General features: G+C 41.3%; 1 protein-coding gene across 1 annotated transcript; it reads left to right on the plus strand.

Moving 5' to 3' along the window:
- The first annotated feature begins 5,086 nt into the window (after positions 1-5,086).
- Positions 5,087-18,714, plus strand: LOC119661234. Its single transcript, XM_038070463.1, has 3 exons — positions 5,087-5,365; positions 17,830-18,051; positions 18,117-18,714. Exons 1-3 carry the CDS (start codon positions 5,239-5,241, stop codon positions 18,212-18,214), a joined length of 447 nt encoding a protein of 148 aa, XP_037926391.1. The 5' UTR covers positions 5,087-5,238; the 3' UTR covers positions 18,215-18,714.
- Positions 18,715-19,476: the final 762 nt, after the last annotated feature.

Raw genomic sequence — 19,476 nt, forward strand, 5'->3', positions numbered from 1 at the left:
CTGTAGGTTGGGGTTGGGTCGGGCTGACAACCCTACACGGAAAACCGATGTTAAGGAGCCACGAAAGGAGCCTCGGCCAGGATGGAGTTTACAACGACGAACCTGGCAACGACAAAGGAATAACGATTTGCGCATTTTCTCATGGAACGTGCGCTCCCTGTACAGAGATAAAGCTGATGAGCAGCTAGCCGATACCCTGTCCCAATATAGGGCTGATATGACAGCACTACAAGAGATACGATCGATAGAGACCGGTTTCCTGGAGAAGAGCCGCTACACCATATATTATAGCGGCCATTCAGTAAACCATGTGCTCGGGGTAGGTTTCTTAGTCAGCAAAAAAATGAAACCTGCTATTATCGGCTTTGAAAACATAAGCGAACGGCTATGCACCCTGCGCTTGCGAGGCAAGTTTAGAAATATAAGCCTAATTAACGTTCACGGCCCTACAGAGGAGACTGCAGAGTTGGAGAAGGATACCTTCTACGAGGCAGTAGAACGAACCCTCGAAGCCTGTCCCAGATATGACATCAAAATCATACTTGGAGGTTTAGCAGCAAATAGGGAAGGAACCCGTATTCAGGCGATACGTTGGCTCCCATAGCTTACGCCAAAATTCAAATGATAACGGACTGCGGATTATTCAATTAGCAGGGTCACACGAAATGGATGTTGGAAGTACCCGGTTTGCGCGGAAAGTCCACAAACATACGTGGGCCTCTCCAGATGGGACCGCTTTCAACCAAATTGACCACGTGTTGATCGAACGCTGCCACCTCTCAGCCTTGATGAATATCAGAACATATAGGGGGGGCGAACATAGACTCAGATCACTATCTCGTTGGCATGGTGTTCCGAGCTCGAATAATACCGAACGCCGCCACCTCTCAGCCTTGATGAATGTCAGAACATATAGGGGGGCGAACATAGACTCGGATCACTATCTCGTTGGCATGGTGCTCCGACTCGAATAATACTACCACCTAGAATCCCTTCTGACAATCAGGTGAGAGTCAACACTGAAGCCATCCACAACACAGCCCTCCGCGACACCTATAAGAGGGAAATGGATGCCGCAATAACCGCAGCCAACAGAGGACCTGGAGATGAAGCATCAACAAATGATCTTCACAATCACCTGAAGAATGTTATCATGGATACGGCGACAAGCCCCAGCCGCAAAAGGAGTCGGAACTGCTGGTTTGACGATGAATGTAAGCTAGTAACGGAACGGAAGAATGCTGCATACCGAGTAATGTTGCATTCTCAAAGAACGCGGGCACACGCGGAGACTTATCACGAACTCCGTCGAGCGGAGAAGCGCATAGACGGAAAAAGGAAGCCTGGGAGAACATACAAGTCTGTGAACTAGAAAAGTACAGGGAGCAACCGCACCAGGCCCGCAAGTTTTACCAACAAGTCAGCAGGATGAAGCCTTATGCACCACGATGCTCATCCTGCTGAGACAAAAAGGGAAATCTGATTTTCGACAGAATGGGCATATTGGAGCGATAGGTTGAGTACTTTGATGAATTACTAAACAACCAGAACATCGGCGACTTGGAGGTCCCGCCAACTCAAGACGACAGACAAATACTGCCACCACCAAGTTTAGGAGAAACAGTCCGTACAATTCATCGGCTAAAAAATCATAAGTCGCAGGAGCCAATGGGATTACAGCCGAAGTGGTTAAATATGGACGCGACCAATTACACCAAGTGGTTCATAAACTTGTGCTCATGGTATGGGCCAGCGAATCAATGCCTGACGATTGGCAACGAACCATTATCTGCCTCATACATAACAAGTCGGGAAACCGGAAGCTAGACGCTTCAGGTATGAAAGGTTTTGTGTATTTCTTTTATAAAGAGATTTGGGTGTAGATTTGTCCCATTAGCATGTAGCACGTAAAATATGCATATATTCTGTGAAAATTACCACTTTCAAGTGATATTGACATTCATAGTCTTGAATTTGCAGGGGAGTGACAGATTTAACCTTGTATAACTTTGTTAGTAATAGTGCGATTTCCACCAAATTTAGCAGGAACATGCTCCATACTGTAGCCTACATTACTGATTGTAGGGTGAACTTAAGGCGGGTTTTCCTGTCAATTACTAAAAATTCTAGTAATATACTATTATTAACTTTATTTGAACAGGTATCGATATGGAGGGTATTTCGGAGCCTAGGCACCATATAGTGGCAGCCCCCTGATTTTTTCCAGATTTTTCAGCTGGGTAGTTCCTGAGAATGGGTTCGTTGGAAAAATGTCCACTTTCAACCCCCCGCACTCCCCACCTTTTCAATAAATGTCAAAACTAAGACCGGCTTTGAAAAGTACTAACCGAGACTTTTAATTTGATACCCCACATAACTATATTTGATGAAAAAAAAATGTACACTCCCCTTTTGCATGTATGGGGACCACTCTTTTAATTCATCGTAAAAGGATGTAACTCACTATATGCGTGAGCGTTCACAGTTCCCACCTTTCCACCAAATTTGGTGTCAATCGCTATAACCGCCTCCGAGAAAAATGCGTGTGACGGACAGACAGACAGACAGACAGACAGACAGACGGACAGACAGGCAGACAGTAAACCGATTTTAATAAGGTTTTGTGTTTACACAAAACCTTAAAAAGGGACATATCACACAATGCAGCAATTATAGAGGTATCACGTTGCTGAGTACCATCTATAAGATATTCTCCGATATCTTGCTAGGCCGGATAACCCCATACACCCAGCCCAAAACATCATTGGCCCACACCAAAGAGGCTTCATTCCAGGAAAATCAGCAACAGATCAGATTTTCTCAGTGCAGCAAGCGATGGAAAAACTGTTGGAATATGGACAACAGTTGCACCATCTATTAATCGAATTTAAAGCCGCCCGTGATAGCATAGCCAGGGTAAAACTGTATACGGCCATGAGAGAATTCGGTATCCCGACGAAATTAATAAGACTAATTTGGCTGACCCTGACCAATGTGCGAAGCCAGATAAAAGCAGCAGGATCACTCTCAAGACCATTCGACATCAACAACGGTCTACAACAAGGGGATGCCCTATCATGGGTCCTCTTTAACCTGGCCCTCGATATCGACATCATGGGAAGAACCACTCTAGACGAACAAACTGCTTTCATCCAGATCGAGCAGGCGGCAATTAGCGCGAGATCTTGGGCTGCACACCAATGAAGGCAAGACAAAATATATGGTGGCAACGTCAGTACCAAAAACCAACCAACCAACAACATCAAACCGCACTAGTCAAACGGGAAGAATAAAGATAGGAGAATACAACAGACCGTTGATAATTTCTCCTATGTAGGGTCGAAAATCACAACCCATAACAACTACGATGATGAAATCCGCGCACGGTTGTTATCAGCCAACAGAGCTTATTTCAGCTTACAAAAACTGTTCCGCTCGAAACGTCTCACCATAGGGTCAAAGCTCTTACTGTATAAGACTATGATCTTGCCAGTCCTCATTTATTCTTCGGAGATTTGGGTTCTTAGCAAGAAGAATTACGAACTCTTGGCCGCGTTCGAGAGAAGAATCCTCCGAAGAATTTTGGCCCCCTACCTGAGGATGGACGATTCAGTAGCCTACATCACGATGAAATCTATGAGCGATACCACGACCGTCTGGTTGTGGATGAAATTCGGCTGAATAGGTTACGATGGGCGGGTGACTTAATCCGTATGGATGAGAATGATCCAGTACAGAACGTCTATAAGGGCAATATCTATGGTAGAAAAATAAGACGAGGCAGACCCTGCCTAAGATGGAGCCATGCTGTAGGTCAGGGCGCCAGACAGCTTTTAGGGATATCGGATTGGTAGACCACGGCGCAAAACCGGGATGTTTGGATTTCCTTGTTAAGGCAGGCTTAGACGGGATACCGGTTGTTGCGTCATTGATGATGATGATTTGTCCTCTTCGCAATATTTAGGGTTGGTGAGTTCATGGCTGCTATTATGCCTCTGACCGCGTTACCTTCTTTATGTATTTTGGAGAGACACTTGATTCAAGGCAGAGATGGGTTAGGTTAATGATGGATTTGCATTCTGCCAGAGCCTTTTCCACTCTTTTAACGGAGTCTGGTAGAGGGTCCTTCATGATGAAATGAAACTTACCTTCTTCTAATATTTTCGTACTAAGTCTTGCCCGCTGGTAAGTAGCAAACTAGTTTCTCTTTCAACTCCTTAACGATTTCGTAGTGGTTGGACGACATTTTTTTCCTTGTGGCCTTTCGTTTGGTGAGGGCTAATAGAATATCTTTTGATATGCTTACACCATATATGTGATTTTCAACTGAATTAATATAGAATATAATTACCGTTGTTTGTATTTTTATTTTATTATTGGGTATGCATTTGGCAAATGTTTCAATCTTTTTTTCCACTGCTGTGTACGCACTTTATTGCTAAAGTGTGTATTTGTATTCCTACTCCTCTTTCAAAAAGATATAAAGATATCGTTGCTCTAGTGTACCATACCCTAACGATTGTGCATTTTGAGTTCCAATCATGGATGTATACTCCTTTATGGATGTTTTTCTGCTTATTTACCATCGCTTCTTCGACTTTTCGTTTAGATTTATCTTCAAAACTATCACTATTTGCGCTTATGTAATTATAAAGCAGATTTACCACTTTTACTCTACATTATGATTGATACATTTTTCGTTGAAAATAAAGTAAAAGGATGAAACCCATATTAAATTACTGCGCTGTGTATGTTATCAATAATAATTGTAATTTATGCCTTCATGAAAATGACCTTCAATGAAAACAAGTGAAGCATTATTCCTGGTTGTCATTAGAATGAAACTAATTATAACGCACAATGAAACTTAAACACAAACGTAGATGGGTTGAAGTCATGTAGTACATATGTATGCACACGCTGTGATGCATTATCAACTCAGAAAGTTAAATTTTGTTAAAGTATTTATTGTTTACGTCCGGCTAAATTTAATGAAACTATTTTCTATAATTCTTTGCCAAAAGTAAATTACTCATCGAGTTCTCGGGATCTCGAGAGTATCCACACAATTAGTGCTTATGCGACTGCAGATGAAGGCTATGTTTTCAGTTTAATCTTAGAAGAGTTAATAGACAGAAGTGGTCTTCCAATTATCATTAGCATTTAGTGACAATTCGGTTTCACTCCTACAAATATATATACAAATATAATTGAACAGAACGTAGTAACATTATCAAAATGTTACCCTTTGAATCGTGTTGTTTTTGTTGCAAACTGGAAACTGGAGCGTACGTTCTGGGTATCCTTGGATTAGTTGCTTGTATGGCGTATACAATGTTGTTCTCAGTGGCAGTAGTTTACGTTAGTAAGTACAGCGATCCATTTTTATAGAATATTTGTATACATACATATATATACACTTAACTTTTGCATAAGTATGTACGGTTTATATGAATATCCTGGCCAGACGAGAGGGGATGGAAAGGGAATTCCTGCTCGGGCTCGGAGTTCTCTCAGGGGCCCGGAAAAGAAGTTTGAATTTGAAAAAAGGATAATAGGCTCGCCCGCAAAATGTCTTCCCCAGAGTCGTGTAATTGCACCCCCGTATAATTTTTCAATGCGCCATTACCAGTATAAGTGAAAAATATGTCTTCGTTTCCGTTAAGAGGTTTAGCGTTGACAGAAAGAAGAACTAGTTCCTGAATTACTTCGTCTGTTAAAATAAAAAAAATTCTTCGCAAAACAAGACGACGCCAAACTTAGATGTAAAATATTTTCGCATTCACTTCGATTTCGACTTTGAAATGCATGTTATTAAAGGTTAGGAAGTTTTAATAGATTGTAATATACGATGCGCGTTATAATAAGGTTCAAAGCTTGTGTTGCGTCATTATTGACCTCCAGCCCTAGATCCAGTATAAACAGTAGTGTACAGAACAAATGCATTGAAGGGGGAAAATAGATTCGAAAGTTCTGAAAGTACATTCTGCGCAGAATATGCCTCAAGTAGGAAGTTTGAGAATTAAATTTGCGGCATATTTTCACAAATATACTAGAAATTTCGACGGTGCAAAAAACACACCCAAATTTTCCGTGAAATGTTCTCAATTTCTGCTTGTGAATTTTTAAGATTTTGGGTGAGACGAAACGGACGAAATGGACAAAATTTTATCACGGAAAAATTTCAATTAGAGTTTCCCCGGAAAAATATGTAACTGTTCCTTTCATTAGGCCAACTTTCAATTTGAAAGCAGGAACTAGTTTAATGTTATTGAAACTAAGCAACTTCTATACTACACAATTTTGAAAGAAACTTTGATGGTCATTTGCGAAAACTCTTTAAAACAAATCGGAGTACCGGAAACTCGTCGCTTCGAGTATAAAAGTTTTGTATTCATCTTATGTGAGGAACTCTCCATGGACGTTTTTCCATTCCTCCATAGCTAAAAGTGCAAAATATTCTGTATTATATTGCCAAACTGCAAGATATAAATATGTACATACATATTTTTTGATGGGTGAAGGTGGAAATGTTAAAAAGACGAAGTTGGGCCACCTCCACTTCTCTTCCCATATTCCCGCAGGACCACCGTGAAGTATTACTTCGCGAAGAGGACTCTGATTTATACCAGTACAACTAAGTGACGCGTCGGTCGCGCTTTCCGGGCCCGATCCAGTTTCTGTAGCTTTTCCTATATCGCAGTTACTGGGTCCGTTTCTCTTTCCTTCTTCCAATCGCGAATCTGGGACAATGGAACATAACATGCTCCCGGTGTAGCGCTGCATTCGGGACAGTCTGGGCACTCATCCAATCCGAAGCGATACAAGTACTTCCTGTATCCTTCGTGTCCCTTAAAGAACAGTCTTAGGTGGTAATCCAACTCTCAATACACAGGATCAGTGTATTAGTCCATCGGCCTTGTTCGAAATTATCCCACCGTTGCTGCCATTTCTCTTTCTAGTGACTTTCGGGAGGCTCGCAGTTACTTCGGCCGGGATCGTCTTCCTTCCCTGGTGAAGACAGTGTTCCTTATTCGCTAGAATATCCAAGGGAATCATCCCCGCGAAGACACACACTGCCTCACCGGATACTGTCCTATATGCATTGCTCACTCTCAGCCCGATTGGCCCGTATCCGGAACTGATCCGTCCCTGGTTCACTGTGTTATCTAGTACACACGCCCAAACCATGTGTGGCAGCATGGATTTCAGCACCGCTGCGATAAATAGCCGACGATTAGATTTTGGCCCTCCAATATTTGGCATCATCTTTGCTAGAGATGAGGTAGCCTTTGCTGCCTTTTTGCGCGAATAATTTAGGTGCGCCTTGAAGGTTAGCTAGGCATCGATCATTACCCCCAGATATCCAATGATCGATTTTGAAAAACCTGGTGTTTTTCTTGCGATTGGTAATAAGAACCGCCTCCATCTTAGCTTACAGCAGATCGAGTTTCAGTATTTGGAGTCATGCTTTGATGGCATGAATGGTTTCACTACCATATAGTTCCACGTCCTGGGTTTGTTGTACCACCACCAGGTCGTCTGCAAAACCAATCAATGTTGCTGCTTCACTTGTTGGGGTACACATGAGCCCTATCTCCCCTATGTTTCACCCAATATCAGAAAAAAAAAAGTACTAATTGAGCCCTTTTATTTATATATACACCGTCATTTTGCATGTATGGGGAGCCCTCTTAAAATTCAACACAAAATGGCGCCACTCATTGTATGTTAAGGGACACACAGACCACATGTTCTCCCAAAATCGATCGGTTCGGCAGTTTCTAACAGACAAACATTGAACCGACTTTAATAAGGTTTTTTGTTTGCACGTTATGTTTTTTTTTTGTTTTTAAGTCAAATGTTAAGAAAAATGTTGCATTGCATAAATCCGTAAGTTCGGTTTTTGGAGCAGTTTCGTTATAAAATTCCATTTTTCAAATGATTGTTGTCCAAGGAGCGAAACAAGTAAAAATCTGCAGAGGCGTATGGGTGTTAGACTGATTGCTGTAAACGTAACTCCGATTTTTCTCTGAGTGAGTGTAGCTGTGTGAGGCTTAGCATTGTCTTGGCCAGTTATTCATCACGATTGGACGTTCTTCCTTCGACGCTGCATTGAGGCATCCTAGCCTTATACTGTGCGTTTCCACTGTTAGGATTCGGTTGCAGAGTGACAGTTCTTAATAAATCTCTCAAATATCCAAATTAACACAGTAATATGATCTTATGGGATAGGTAGCTATTCTGCTATGATAAATTATACCTGATCTCTCTTGGTGCCAGGTCCCGCGACAGGCCGCCCAATAAAATGCATCCAATATTATTTAAAAAATGATTGGGTTGAGCTATAAGCTTCGGAAAAATGCTGAAATCCTAGCGCTTCAGTCGGCGCGGCAGGACGAACCTCGGTCCTGTCGGGAAATGGGTAAAGGTTCTTAGTACATGGATGGCGTCAGGACGTAAGTAAATTAGTAAGAGCAAATCAAATACGTGTCCGCATGCTAAATTTTAGCACCCTCACAGGAGGGGCCGAGAAACTCGCAAGAGTCCTGCGAAAAATGAGCTTTGATATCTGCGCTCTACAAGAAACCTGATGGTGCCGAATCTGTGACACAGGAGCCGAAAGTGGCAAAAATGGCTATGAAGTTCTCTATTTTAGTGGCCCACACACTCATTATGGTGTTGGCATTGCCATCCCAGAGGGTTTCCGGAATGCCATTAAAGAAGTCAGACGATTTGATTTGAACATTTTGCAGGCTCTCATGACCTTGTATTTATGAATACATGTTTCATTAAACGATTGTCTCATCTTCCTACGTTTCATTGTGGAAAAATAAAGCGCAAAATCGGCTATATTCTCATAAGACGCAGACATTTTAACACCATCACTTAAAGCCGCCTATGATAGCATAGCCAGGGTAAAACTGTACACGGCCATGAGAGAATTCGGTATCCCGACGAAATTAATAAGACTGGCTAGGCTGACCCTGACCAATGTTTGAGGCCAGATAAAAGCAGCAGGATCACTCTCAAGACCATTCGACATCAACAACGGTCTACGACAAGGGGATGCCCTATCATGCGTCTTCTTTAACCTGGCCCTTGAGAAAGTGATCCGTGATGCCGAGGTAAATGTAAAAGGTACGATCCTCTTTAAGTATAGCCAGTTACTGGCCTGTTCTGACGATATCGATATCATGGGAAAAACCACCCGAGACGTACAAACTGCATTCATCCAGGTCGAGCAGGCGGCGCGAGATCTCAGGATGCACATCAATGAAGGCAAGACAAAGTATATGGAGGTAATGTCAGCACCGAAAACGAACCAACCAACGACATCAAACCGCACTGATCAAACGGGAAGAATAAAGATAGGAGAATACTACGTTGAGACCATTGATAATTTGTCGAAATCACAACCGATAACAACTACGATGATGAAATCCACGCACGGTTGTTGTCAGCCAACAGAACCTATTTCAGCTTACAAAAACTGTTCCGCTCGAAACGTTTCACCATAGGGTCAAAGCTCTTACTGTACAAGACTATGATCTTGCCAGTCCTCATTTATTCTTCGGAGATTTGGGTAGCAAAAAGAATTGCGATGTCTTAGCCGCGTTCGAGAGAAGAATTCTCTGAAGAATTTTTAGCCCCCAACATGAGGATGGACGATTCCGTAGCCTACATAACAACGAAATCTATGAGCGATATCATGACCGTCCGGTTGTGGATAAAATCCTGCTCAATAGGTTACTGTGGGCGGGTCACTTAATCCATATGGATGAGGATGATCCAGCCCAGAAAGTGTATAAGCCCAATATCTATGGTAGAAAAAGAAGACGAGGCAGACCCTGCCTAAGATGGAGTAATGGCGTAGGTCAGGATGCCAGATAACTTTTAGGGATATCAAATTGTTGGACCTCATCGCAAAACCGGGATGTCTGGAGTTCCTTATTAAGGCAGGTCGCGACGGACCGATGGCGAGAATATTTCGAGCAGATTTCAACGGAATTGGTTCATCCTCTACTTCCGCAACCATTGCCAACATTTGAAGCCATTTCACATGTCAGCCCACTGAAGTCGAGGAAGCAATAAAACGACCCACCACTGTGGCGCAGTAAATTCTTCGATCGGGTTATTGAGGAAGGTAGAACACCATCTAACTAGCAAGACACGCATCCTTCAAAACCGTATTTGCGAAATCGTTGAAATCAACATGAATCAAGCCGGGTTTGTCTAGAACTGCGGAACTATTGAGACAATACACGCTGCGCTATTACTCATTAAGAAACAGTGTGACAACATCACCCTCTTTACATTGAATTTCTGCAACGTCCAGCGCCCTATAAACCGCTTTATGCAGATGAAGTTTTCCTAACATCTAATAGCATCGCCTCATGCAACACGATCTCAGATTGAATCTGAATAAAACAGAATTTTTGACGACGGCCCCCCATGAATAAGGGACTATCACTGTCAATGTCAGTGGGCTGCCCAGAACTGAGCAATTTAAATATATCAGGTCAATGCTCAGTCAATGGAAAACTGCATTACGAAATTGTTGGATGAAGCGGCGTGTTCCACAACTTGTGTTCTTTGTAATCGACGTATCAAGGAACGTCTCAAATCTAAAATTTATCGCAATGTCGTCCGTCCTGCCACCCTTTATGGTTCTGAGTGTTGGCCGACAATAAAGGACAAGTACCGCGTCTTGCGTTAATGGAGACGAAGATGTTGTGTTGGACTAATGGCGTGACATTCCTTGTTCACATCCGAAATGAGGATATCCTCAATTCATATGAGGTCGCAACGATCGTGGAAAAATTGTGAGAGATTCGTCTTCGATGGTATGGTCATATAATTCGCGCTAAAGGGAATTTACTTGCCAAGATTGGTCTAAACATCTAAGTCGATGGTAAGCGACCAAGAGGCCGACGGGAACAACTGTGGCTTGATACGCTGGATAGCGATTTGAAGGCCTCACGACTACATCCAGATCAAGATTTTGATAAAATGAAATAGCGCAACTGGGCACGACGAGCCAACAAAGGCTAAAAGAAAAGAAGAAGTATCAAAAAGCTTGACAAAAAAACCACAATTTTCCACTCCATCAATCATTTAATTCCAGATTTGATAACATTTTCGGAAACTGCATAAAATTTCTTATAAACGGATATTTTTTCAATTGCAAAGGTCATAATCCCTTCAAAAATATAACTGTTTAAATTTTAAAGACGTTTCAAAATGGCTTTTGTGTAAATATGCCTGCAGTGTTGATAAAAGTTGCCTGATTATGGCAATGGCATGTAAAAATTATGGGCTTAGTTATGGAAAATTTAAGAATATTATGCATTGAATGCACGAAAACGTGGTGATATGGAACAAATTTACTTAAAAATGGTAGTTCTATTGTTTTGGCGCATTAATTTTCCATTATACGCATTTCAAACTACCATATTTAAGAGACATTGAAAAGCTGACGCTCTATCCAGTCAGACATCACGCTGTCTATGTTGTATTACAATAAATTTGCACAAGAGCGGCAACTTTGATCTGTTATAACTTTATTAACCTTTACCTGGTGTCGATATTTTTAGCTACGTGATTGGTGTTGTGGGTCCAAAATGATCCCAATTGGAAACAAGTCGGGAAACCGGAAGCTGGGCACTTCAGGTATGAAAGGTTTTGTTTGCTTCTTGTGTGCGTATATTTAAGTGTAGAACTATCCCATTTGAACGTAGCCCATTATGTATATGCATTTAGCATGTCTGACTACTACTGACTACTTTAGTGTGATATTGATATTCAGTTGCAGTAAATTTACACGGTAAAGTAAATTTGAGCTTCTGTAACTTTGTTACTAATAGCATGATTTCGATCAAACTTGGGGATAATATGCTTAATATTATATTTTATACCACTACCAACTTTTATAACTCTGGGATAAACTTAAGGGGGGTTTTACTCAATTTCCCCAAAAATATTGTAATATGCTATTATTAACTTAATTTGAACGGATATCGATATGGAGAGTATTTTGAGGCCTGGGCACCATATAGAGGCCGCTTCATGCCTTTTTTTTAGATTTTTCGGTGTAGTAGTTGCTGAGAATGGGTACGTTAAAGAAATCATCACTTTCGACCCCTCCCGCTTCCCGCCTTTCTAATAAACCTCAAAACTAAGGGTGACTTCGAAAAATACTGATCGATACCTTTCATTTGATAGCCCACATGACCCTTACAAAGCAAATAAATGTATAAAAATTGTAGGGAAAATCTACACATTTTAAAAAATAGCACCTTTTTTAAATACAAATTAATTTTTTGTTAACTTTATCGTAAATCCTTCATCACATATTACTTATCTTCGATTTTGAGTATTTTTTTTTGTTAAGTGGGTACTTCAGATAATTGAAAAATATTAAAAAAATAAATAACAAGAAAAGCAGACACCTTTTTATATTTACTTGGGTTCTGAACTTAAAAAAATGACAAACTAAACGTAATTTCAAAATATTAGCGAAAACAAAGCGAGTTGTTTAGAATATTTTCACAACTATTTATATTTGACATTTAAAACACATTACCTTCTTCACTAAATTACTTTTACAAATATATTTACAACATTTTGAACATTGGTTTTGATCCTTCTTTCGGTGGCATAAATAATAATGCCCTCTTTTGTGTTCATGACGTCATGACCCACACTAAAATTTTCATTGGCCTAAAGGTTTCAACATGTTTCGTGTGCTTTGAAAAGTTGGTGTCAGCAAATCTCTATATATTAATGTTTATTCATAAGCTTTCTAAATTAGAAGTTTTTAAAAAAACTAACCATTTACATCGATTCATCCCTTAAAAATACCCTAAAACGACTGCACGTGTTATTTTCTTTTTTCCCAGAGTTAATAATAATTATATAATAACAAACACTCTCCACTTCTTCTCAATCACTAAAAAGTCCATCGTCGAATAACCTCCTTCTACCAAGGATATTATCCCTCTCGAAATCAAGCTTTTCTTCCAGAAATACATGTACCCGTGGGCATTTCAATTTCGTGACATTTTTGTTTCAAATTAACGAAAAAAACAAAAATATTATTTATAAATTCAAATTCAAAAGAAAACATTTATAACTGGTGTCGTGGGTCTATTTGGACCCCAAGCCGTTTGTATTTCTGCTTCTAGCAAAGACTAACCGCCCTAGTTTCGGCAACCACTGCAGCACGTGACGTAATGAGATTACTTAGATGAGCATGCGCGTACGTTAAAAAATATAAATATAATATTAGAGCAAAGATGCGATCGGTAGTTTCCACTTGGACTCCACGATTCCAGTTAAGGTTTAATCATCATCATCATCAACGGCGCAACAACCGGTCTCCGGTGTAGGCTTGTCTTAATAAGGAACCCCAGCCATCCCCGTTTTGCGACGAGGTCCAACAATTCGATATCCCTGAAAACTGTCCTACGTCCTACGTCCTGGCCTACGCAATCACTCCATCTTAGACAGGGTCTGCCTCGCCTTCTTTTTCTACCATAGATATTGCCCTTATAGGCTTTCCGGGTGGGATCATCCTCATCCATACGGATTAAGTGACCCGCCCACCGTAACCTATTGAGCCGGATTTTATCCACAACCGGACAGTCATGGTATCGCTCACAGATTTCGTCATTGTGTAGGCTACGAAATCATCTATCCTCATGTAGGGGGCCAAAAATTCTTCAGAGAATTCTGTAATGAAATAGATGGATTGGATGATCAGAGCGATCATCCTTAGTGGCCGATAACGACCTAGAGGGCAGACCTATCCCAGAAACCAAAACAAATTGGTTAAGTTGACCGTGAAGGTCCGCCCGCAAAGATTGAAGCTCCATCAAAGTGCTCGGTCGACACGTTCTTGCACGCCTCTGTGCTAGCCAGGCTCGGGAATATGCGGGGGGTCCTTTGAACGCTTTGATCCCTCACGCTTCATTACTACCAAAAATCAACGTGTCTATTCCGATGCGTGACAAGACTAGGGAATTCGCGACGGCCTATCGAATAGTAACCAGAACGCGAACTAAAATTGGGAAATAAAAAAAAACGGCTCGACCGCGCGCGTGGAGCCGTAAGTCTCCGGACCCGAGTGCCGCGATGATCAAGGAGGGGAAGATCCACGACGGATCACAGTCCCAATTATTGCCTCTTCCGCCTCAGATCTTGTATGAGGCACGGCCCTTGAGGCTCCTACCCTTCCTTGACATCCTCAGGCCAGTTTGTCATTTTTGAGGATGTTTTTGAGGACGTCCCTTACGAGCGCGGAGGAAAAGAGAGAGAGGAAGTCCTCAAATTACCCTTGATTTATTCACTATTCATCATATATTAAAAGAAAAATAAATTATAAATATGTAACAGGCAAAGAAATAGAAAAAAAAATTAACTGAAATAACGAAATGCAATAAAAAAAAAAGAAAAAAAAACCAAAAGAAAAATAAGAAAGCAACGAAAATTTTAAAAAAACTCACTTAGGCCGTCAACTTCGAGCTCGAAGATGGTGCTGTAGAATATGTAATTCGTTAAATACGGATATGTTAGAGACTGATAATCCTAAAAATAACAATTCTTTAATTGAAAATTATTTTTTTTTATGGTCTCCCTTCTCCTTGTTTCAGTGTTCCTTCCGATTGGTGAGTGTGTAGTTGCGGGCAAGACTCCCCGAAAATTTCACATCAACTGGAGCCGCCTTTTCGCCTTCTTTCCGCTGTTCTCTGGTGTAACAATCTATTTCCACGAACGTTATAACTTTTCACTGTTAATATTAATCCAAACCGCGTCTCGATTAGTCTTCGAAGCAGTCCCGGAGGCTTTCTTTATCCGGGACAGAGACGACCAAGGGTTCGTGCCGTTCACGTCCTCACCAAACGTGCTCAAACAAAGACTTCCCGGCCTTCGGCTTCCCGTTTTTTTCTTTAAATCACTGAGCATTTATCATTTGTTACTCTTGTCAACGATTTGAACTTATTCTCGAAATCTTTCGTTAAAATACACTTGAGTTATGATTTAGCACGATGTTAGTTTTCTTGGTCGAATCCCTTTTATTTTCCTCGCGAAAATCTTCACACCTTTTTCAAAAAAGCGATTTTCACTTCCCAACCCAACTGTCACTTCCTCCTCTCCAAAACCCAAAAAAACAAACAAAGGTCCTCCTCTTTTTTCCAGCACCGCTTCATTTGCCGCTACATTGCCCTCAACTCTCCCTAGTCAATGTTGCGGCAACATGCGCATGCGCCTGCGGCAAATCATTCGTCTCTTGCCAAGATAAATTCGCCCGAATGGATTCAATAAGGTGCAATCTGCGGCGAACATTAGGGCAATTGCACATTATTAAATGCATTATTTAAGCAAATTAATTAAGAAAGAGCCGAATGAGATTCCGCTCCCATCGCGCAGCCGCGGTCACTACAGGTTCTCTCGAACGCGGCCAAGAGTTCGCAATTTTTTTTGCTAAGAGCCCAAGTTTCCGAAGAATACATGAGGACTGGTAAGATCATAGTCTTGTACAGTAAGAGCTTTGACCCTATAGTGAGACGTTTCGAGCGGAACAGTTTTTGTAAGCTGAAATAGGCTCTGTTGGCTGACAACAACCGTGCACGGATTTCATCATCGTAGCTGTTATCGGTTGTGATTTTCGACCCTACATAGGAGAAATTATCAACGGTCTCAAAGTTGTATTTTCCTCTCCTTATTCTTCCTGTTTGACCAGTGCGGTTTGATGTTGTTCGTTGGTTCGTCTTCTGTGCTGACGTTGCCATCATATATTTTGTCTTGCCTTCATTGATGTGCAGCCCAAGATCTCGCGCCCCCTGCTCGATCTGGATGAATGCAGTTTGTACGTCTCGGGTGGTTCTTCCCACGATGTCGATATCGTCAGCATAGGCCAGTAGTTGGATGGACTTAAAGAGGATCGTACCTCTTGCATTTACATCAGCATCACGGATCACTTTCTCGAGGGCCAGGTTAAAGAAGACGCATGATAGGGCATCCCCTTGTCGTAAACCGTTGTTGATGTTGAATGGTCTTGAGAGGGATTCTGCTGCTTTTATCTGGCCTCGAACATTGGTCAGGGTCAGCCTAGTCGGTCTTATCAATTTCACCGGGATAGCCGTGTATAGCTTTAGCCTGGCTATGCTATCATAGGCGGCTTTAAAGTCGATGAATAGATGGTGCAACTGTTGTCCATATTCCAACAGTTTTTCCATCGCTTGCCGCACAGAGAAAATCTGATCTATTGCTGATTTTCCTGGAATGAAGCCTCTTTGGTATGGGCCAATTATGTTCTGAGCGTATGGGGCTATCCGGCCTAACAAGATAGCGCAGAACATCTTATAGATTGTACTCAGCAACGTGATACCTCTATAATTGCTGCACTGTGTAATATCTCCCTTTTTATGTATGAGACAGATAATGCCTCGTTGCCAATCGTCAGGCATTGATTCACTATCTAATACCTTGAGCACAAGCTGATGAACCACTTGGTGTAACTGGTCGCCTCCATATTTAATTAATTCGGCTGTAATTCCATCGGCTCCTGGCGACTTATGATTTTTTAGCTAATGAATTGCACGGACTGTTTCTCCTGAACTTGGCGGTGGCGGTGGTCCGTCGTCTTCAGTTGGCAGGACCTCCAACTCGTCGATGTTCTGGTTGTTCAGTAGTTCATCAAAGTACTCAACCCATCACTCCAATATGCCCATTCTGTCGGAAATCAGATTTCCCTCTTTGTCTCGGCAGGATGAGCATCGAGGTGTATAAGGCTTCATCTTGCTGACTTGTTGGTAAAACTTCCGCGCCTGGTGCGGTTGCTCCCTGTACTTTTCTAGTTCACAGACTTGTTGTTTCTCCCAGGCTTCCTTTTTCCGTCTGTGAAGTCGCTTCTCCGCTCGACGGGGTTCGTGATAAATCTCTGCGCATGCCCGCATCCTTTAAGAATGCAACCTTACTCGGTATGCGGCATTCTTCCGTTCCATTACTAGCTTACATTCATCGTCAAACCAGCCGTTCCGACTCCTTTTGCGGCTGGGGCCATGTATGTTTGTGGCCGTATCCATGATAACGTTCTTCAGGTGGTTGTGAAGATCATTTGTTGATTCTTCATCTCCAGGTCCTCTGTTGACTGCGGTTATTGCGGCATCCATTTCCCTCTTATAGGTGTCGCGGAGGGTTGTGTTGTGGATGGCTTCAGTGTTCACTCTCACCTGATTGTCAGAGGGGATTCTAGGTGGTATTGTTATTCGAGCTCGGAGCACCATGCCAACGAGATAGTGATTCGAGTCTATATTGGCCCCCCTATATGTTCTGACATTCATCAAGGCTGAGAGGTGGCGGCGTTCGATCAACACGTGGTCAATTTGGTTGAAAGTGGTCCCGTCTGGAGAGGCCCACGTATGTTTGTGAACCGCTTTCCGCACAAACCAGGTACTTCCAACAACCATTTCGTGTGACCCTGCTAATTGAATAATCCGCAATGTTTAATAGTGGCGCGATTTGCAATTTCTTTTATGCTTTATATCATAGCCTGTTACTGCATTTTGAATGAATGGAGGGTGTGTTATGCCCTACGCACTGTATAGAGGCAACTTCCGGGTTTTTTTCAGATTCTTTAGTTGAGCCTTTCGCATTCGCCGCACCATCTTTCGTAAATAATAGCAAAACTACGAACAATACTAATGGAAACCCCCGCCCCTAACTAAAAAAGTTATTTTTGTCCACATGAATTGAACTATGCATACCTATAAGTATCAGTTTAACCTTATCGTTGAAATAAATTTGAATTTTATTACTTTTCAGATTACGCCTGGCTGATTGGTTTAGTATTCCCAGGTGCCTTTTTCCTTGCATTCCTATTGTTAATCATTGGAACAAACAGAAGGAATAAATGGCTTGCGCTTCCATACATTCTTCTCGCTTCCATCGCCACGGCTGTAAATGCTTTGGTAGTTATTTATTTAATAATTTCAAATGATCAAGACCCCAGCGCAGCACTTGTGATCGTCGGTATTTCCGTTATAAGTAAGTTACCAAACATCCAAAAGATCAATCATTGTGAAACTATACTATTTTTTCTCTATTTCAAGGTATTCCCTTTGGTGTCCAGAATGTGCTCAGTATGATTTCGTTATTCATGAAGTTTAATAGCGAAGGAACGAAAGGTTTAAAGGATGAAGATTATTAACATCTAACATTATTAACATCTAATCTAAAGAGGGAGGATTGAAAAATTTCACATCATCGGTTACAGAAATAAAACCCAACTGCTACCTCTAAGTAAAATTTTCAGAACAGAAACAAAATTATTGTCATCACAAATTAGGTAAAGTTTAGGATGTAATGAAAGGTAATCACCAAATGGAGGAGAAGATGTCACCAGATATAAGAACAAAATTATAAAAAGTTTTAAATTTGAAATCATTAAAATTCATTCATAATCTTCCAAAAATATTTACCCCGAAATGGATAAATATATAATAGTTTTCACCCTTTAGTTTGAATGTTTTATATATTACATGAGGAAACTTTATTATTTACAAACAGTTTAAAAATCAATGAAGTGCATATAATATTAACTTTTAACTGCTGAGATGCAAAGCGTGAACCCTACATATTTGGTGCCATATTTTTTATTAAATTTTGTATAACGAATTAATTTAAATAAATGTTATTATGATTATTATAGTTTTTATCCATTTCTTCTCCAAGCAATTATTATATATTGTCTGTCAGTCAATTGGACAGGTTTAAGGGGAAACAAAATAACTAAACAGCTAAAACATTACTTTGTCAACAATTTGATGTTGAATGGACAGCAAGGCCAAACTGATCAATCTACTTTGCTAGCTGCTTCCCATTAATGTGTATGGGGTGCCAATTAGTTTGGTCAAATCAACTAATTAATGGGAGCGCAGGGATCGCGATTTTGTTATAAGAAGACTGGGACTGAAAGAGCCCAAATAATTTGTAGCGTGCTACAAGGTACTCAAGCGAATGAACACTCCTCACTTCACCTCAAAGGAAACCTTCCTTCTGAGAGGTTTGGATGCGAAGAAGGAGCTCGATGAGGTGCAAATGCACCGCGAGACGGGAGCTTAAGTCAAATTCCTGTCGGTGTCTTGTTTTAGTACGAGGAGATCCGTCTTGAAGAAAGGAATTACCACGCACTTCGTCGTGCAAATAAGCCCGAAGAAGCACGACGAAATTACCAGCGCCATGGTCACTCGACAGTTAACTGCCAAATAGCCTTGCGAAGTGCAAAATGTGAGTAAGGCCGCATATTCGCTCACTGAAGCAGAGGGCAAGAAAAAAACTTATGTGTCAATTGCGGAAGCGGAGAGCATTGTATCGTGGAGGTAATACAACCCACAGTACCAAGGCGAAAAGATACCAGACGCCGGGATCTGCCCAAACGGTTAAGATGCCAGCTATCTTAAACGACACCGT

Source organism: Hermetia illucens, chromosome 1 (genome assembly GCF_905115235.1).
Source record: "Hermetia illucens chromosome 1, iHerIll2.2.curated.20191125, whole genome shotgun sequence".
Taxonomy (NCBI): domain Eukaryota; kingdom Metazoa; phylum Arthropoda; class Insecta; order Diptera; family Stratiomyidae; genus Hermetia; species Hermetia illucens.

Excerpts from the sequence above, each read along its gene's own strand:
- LOC119661234 (XM_038070463.1), top strand. The coding sequence starts at position 5,239 with ATGTTACCCTTTGAATCGTGTTGTTTTTGTTGCAAACTGGAAACTGGA. Across the intron at positions 5,366-17,829 it reads AGTGGCAGTAGTTTACGTTA|ATTACGCCTGGCTGATTGGT; the intron begins GTAAGTACAGCG and ends ATTACTTTTCAG. Across the intron at positions 18,052-18,116 it reads CGTCGGTATTTCCGTTATAA|GTATTCCCTTTGGTGTCCAG; the intron begins GTAAGTTACCAA and ends CTCTATTTCAAG.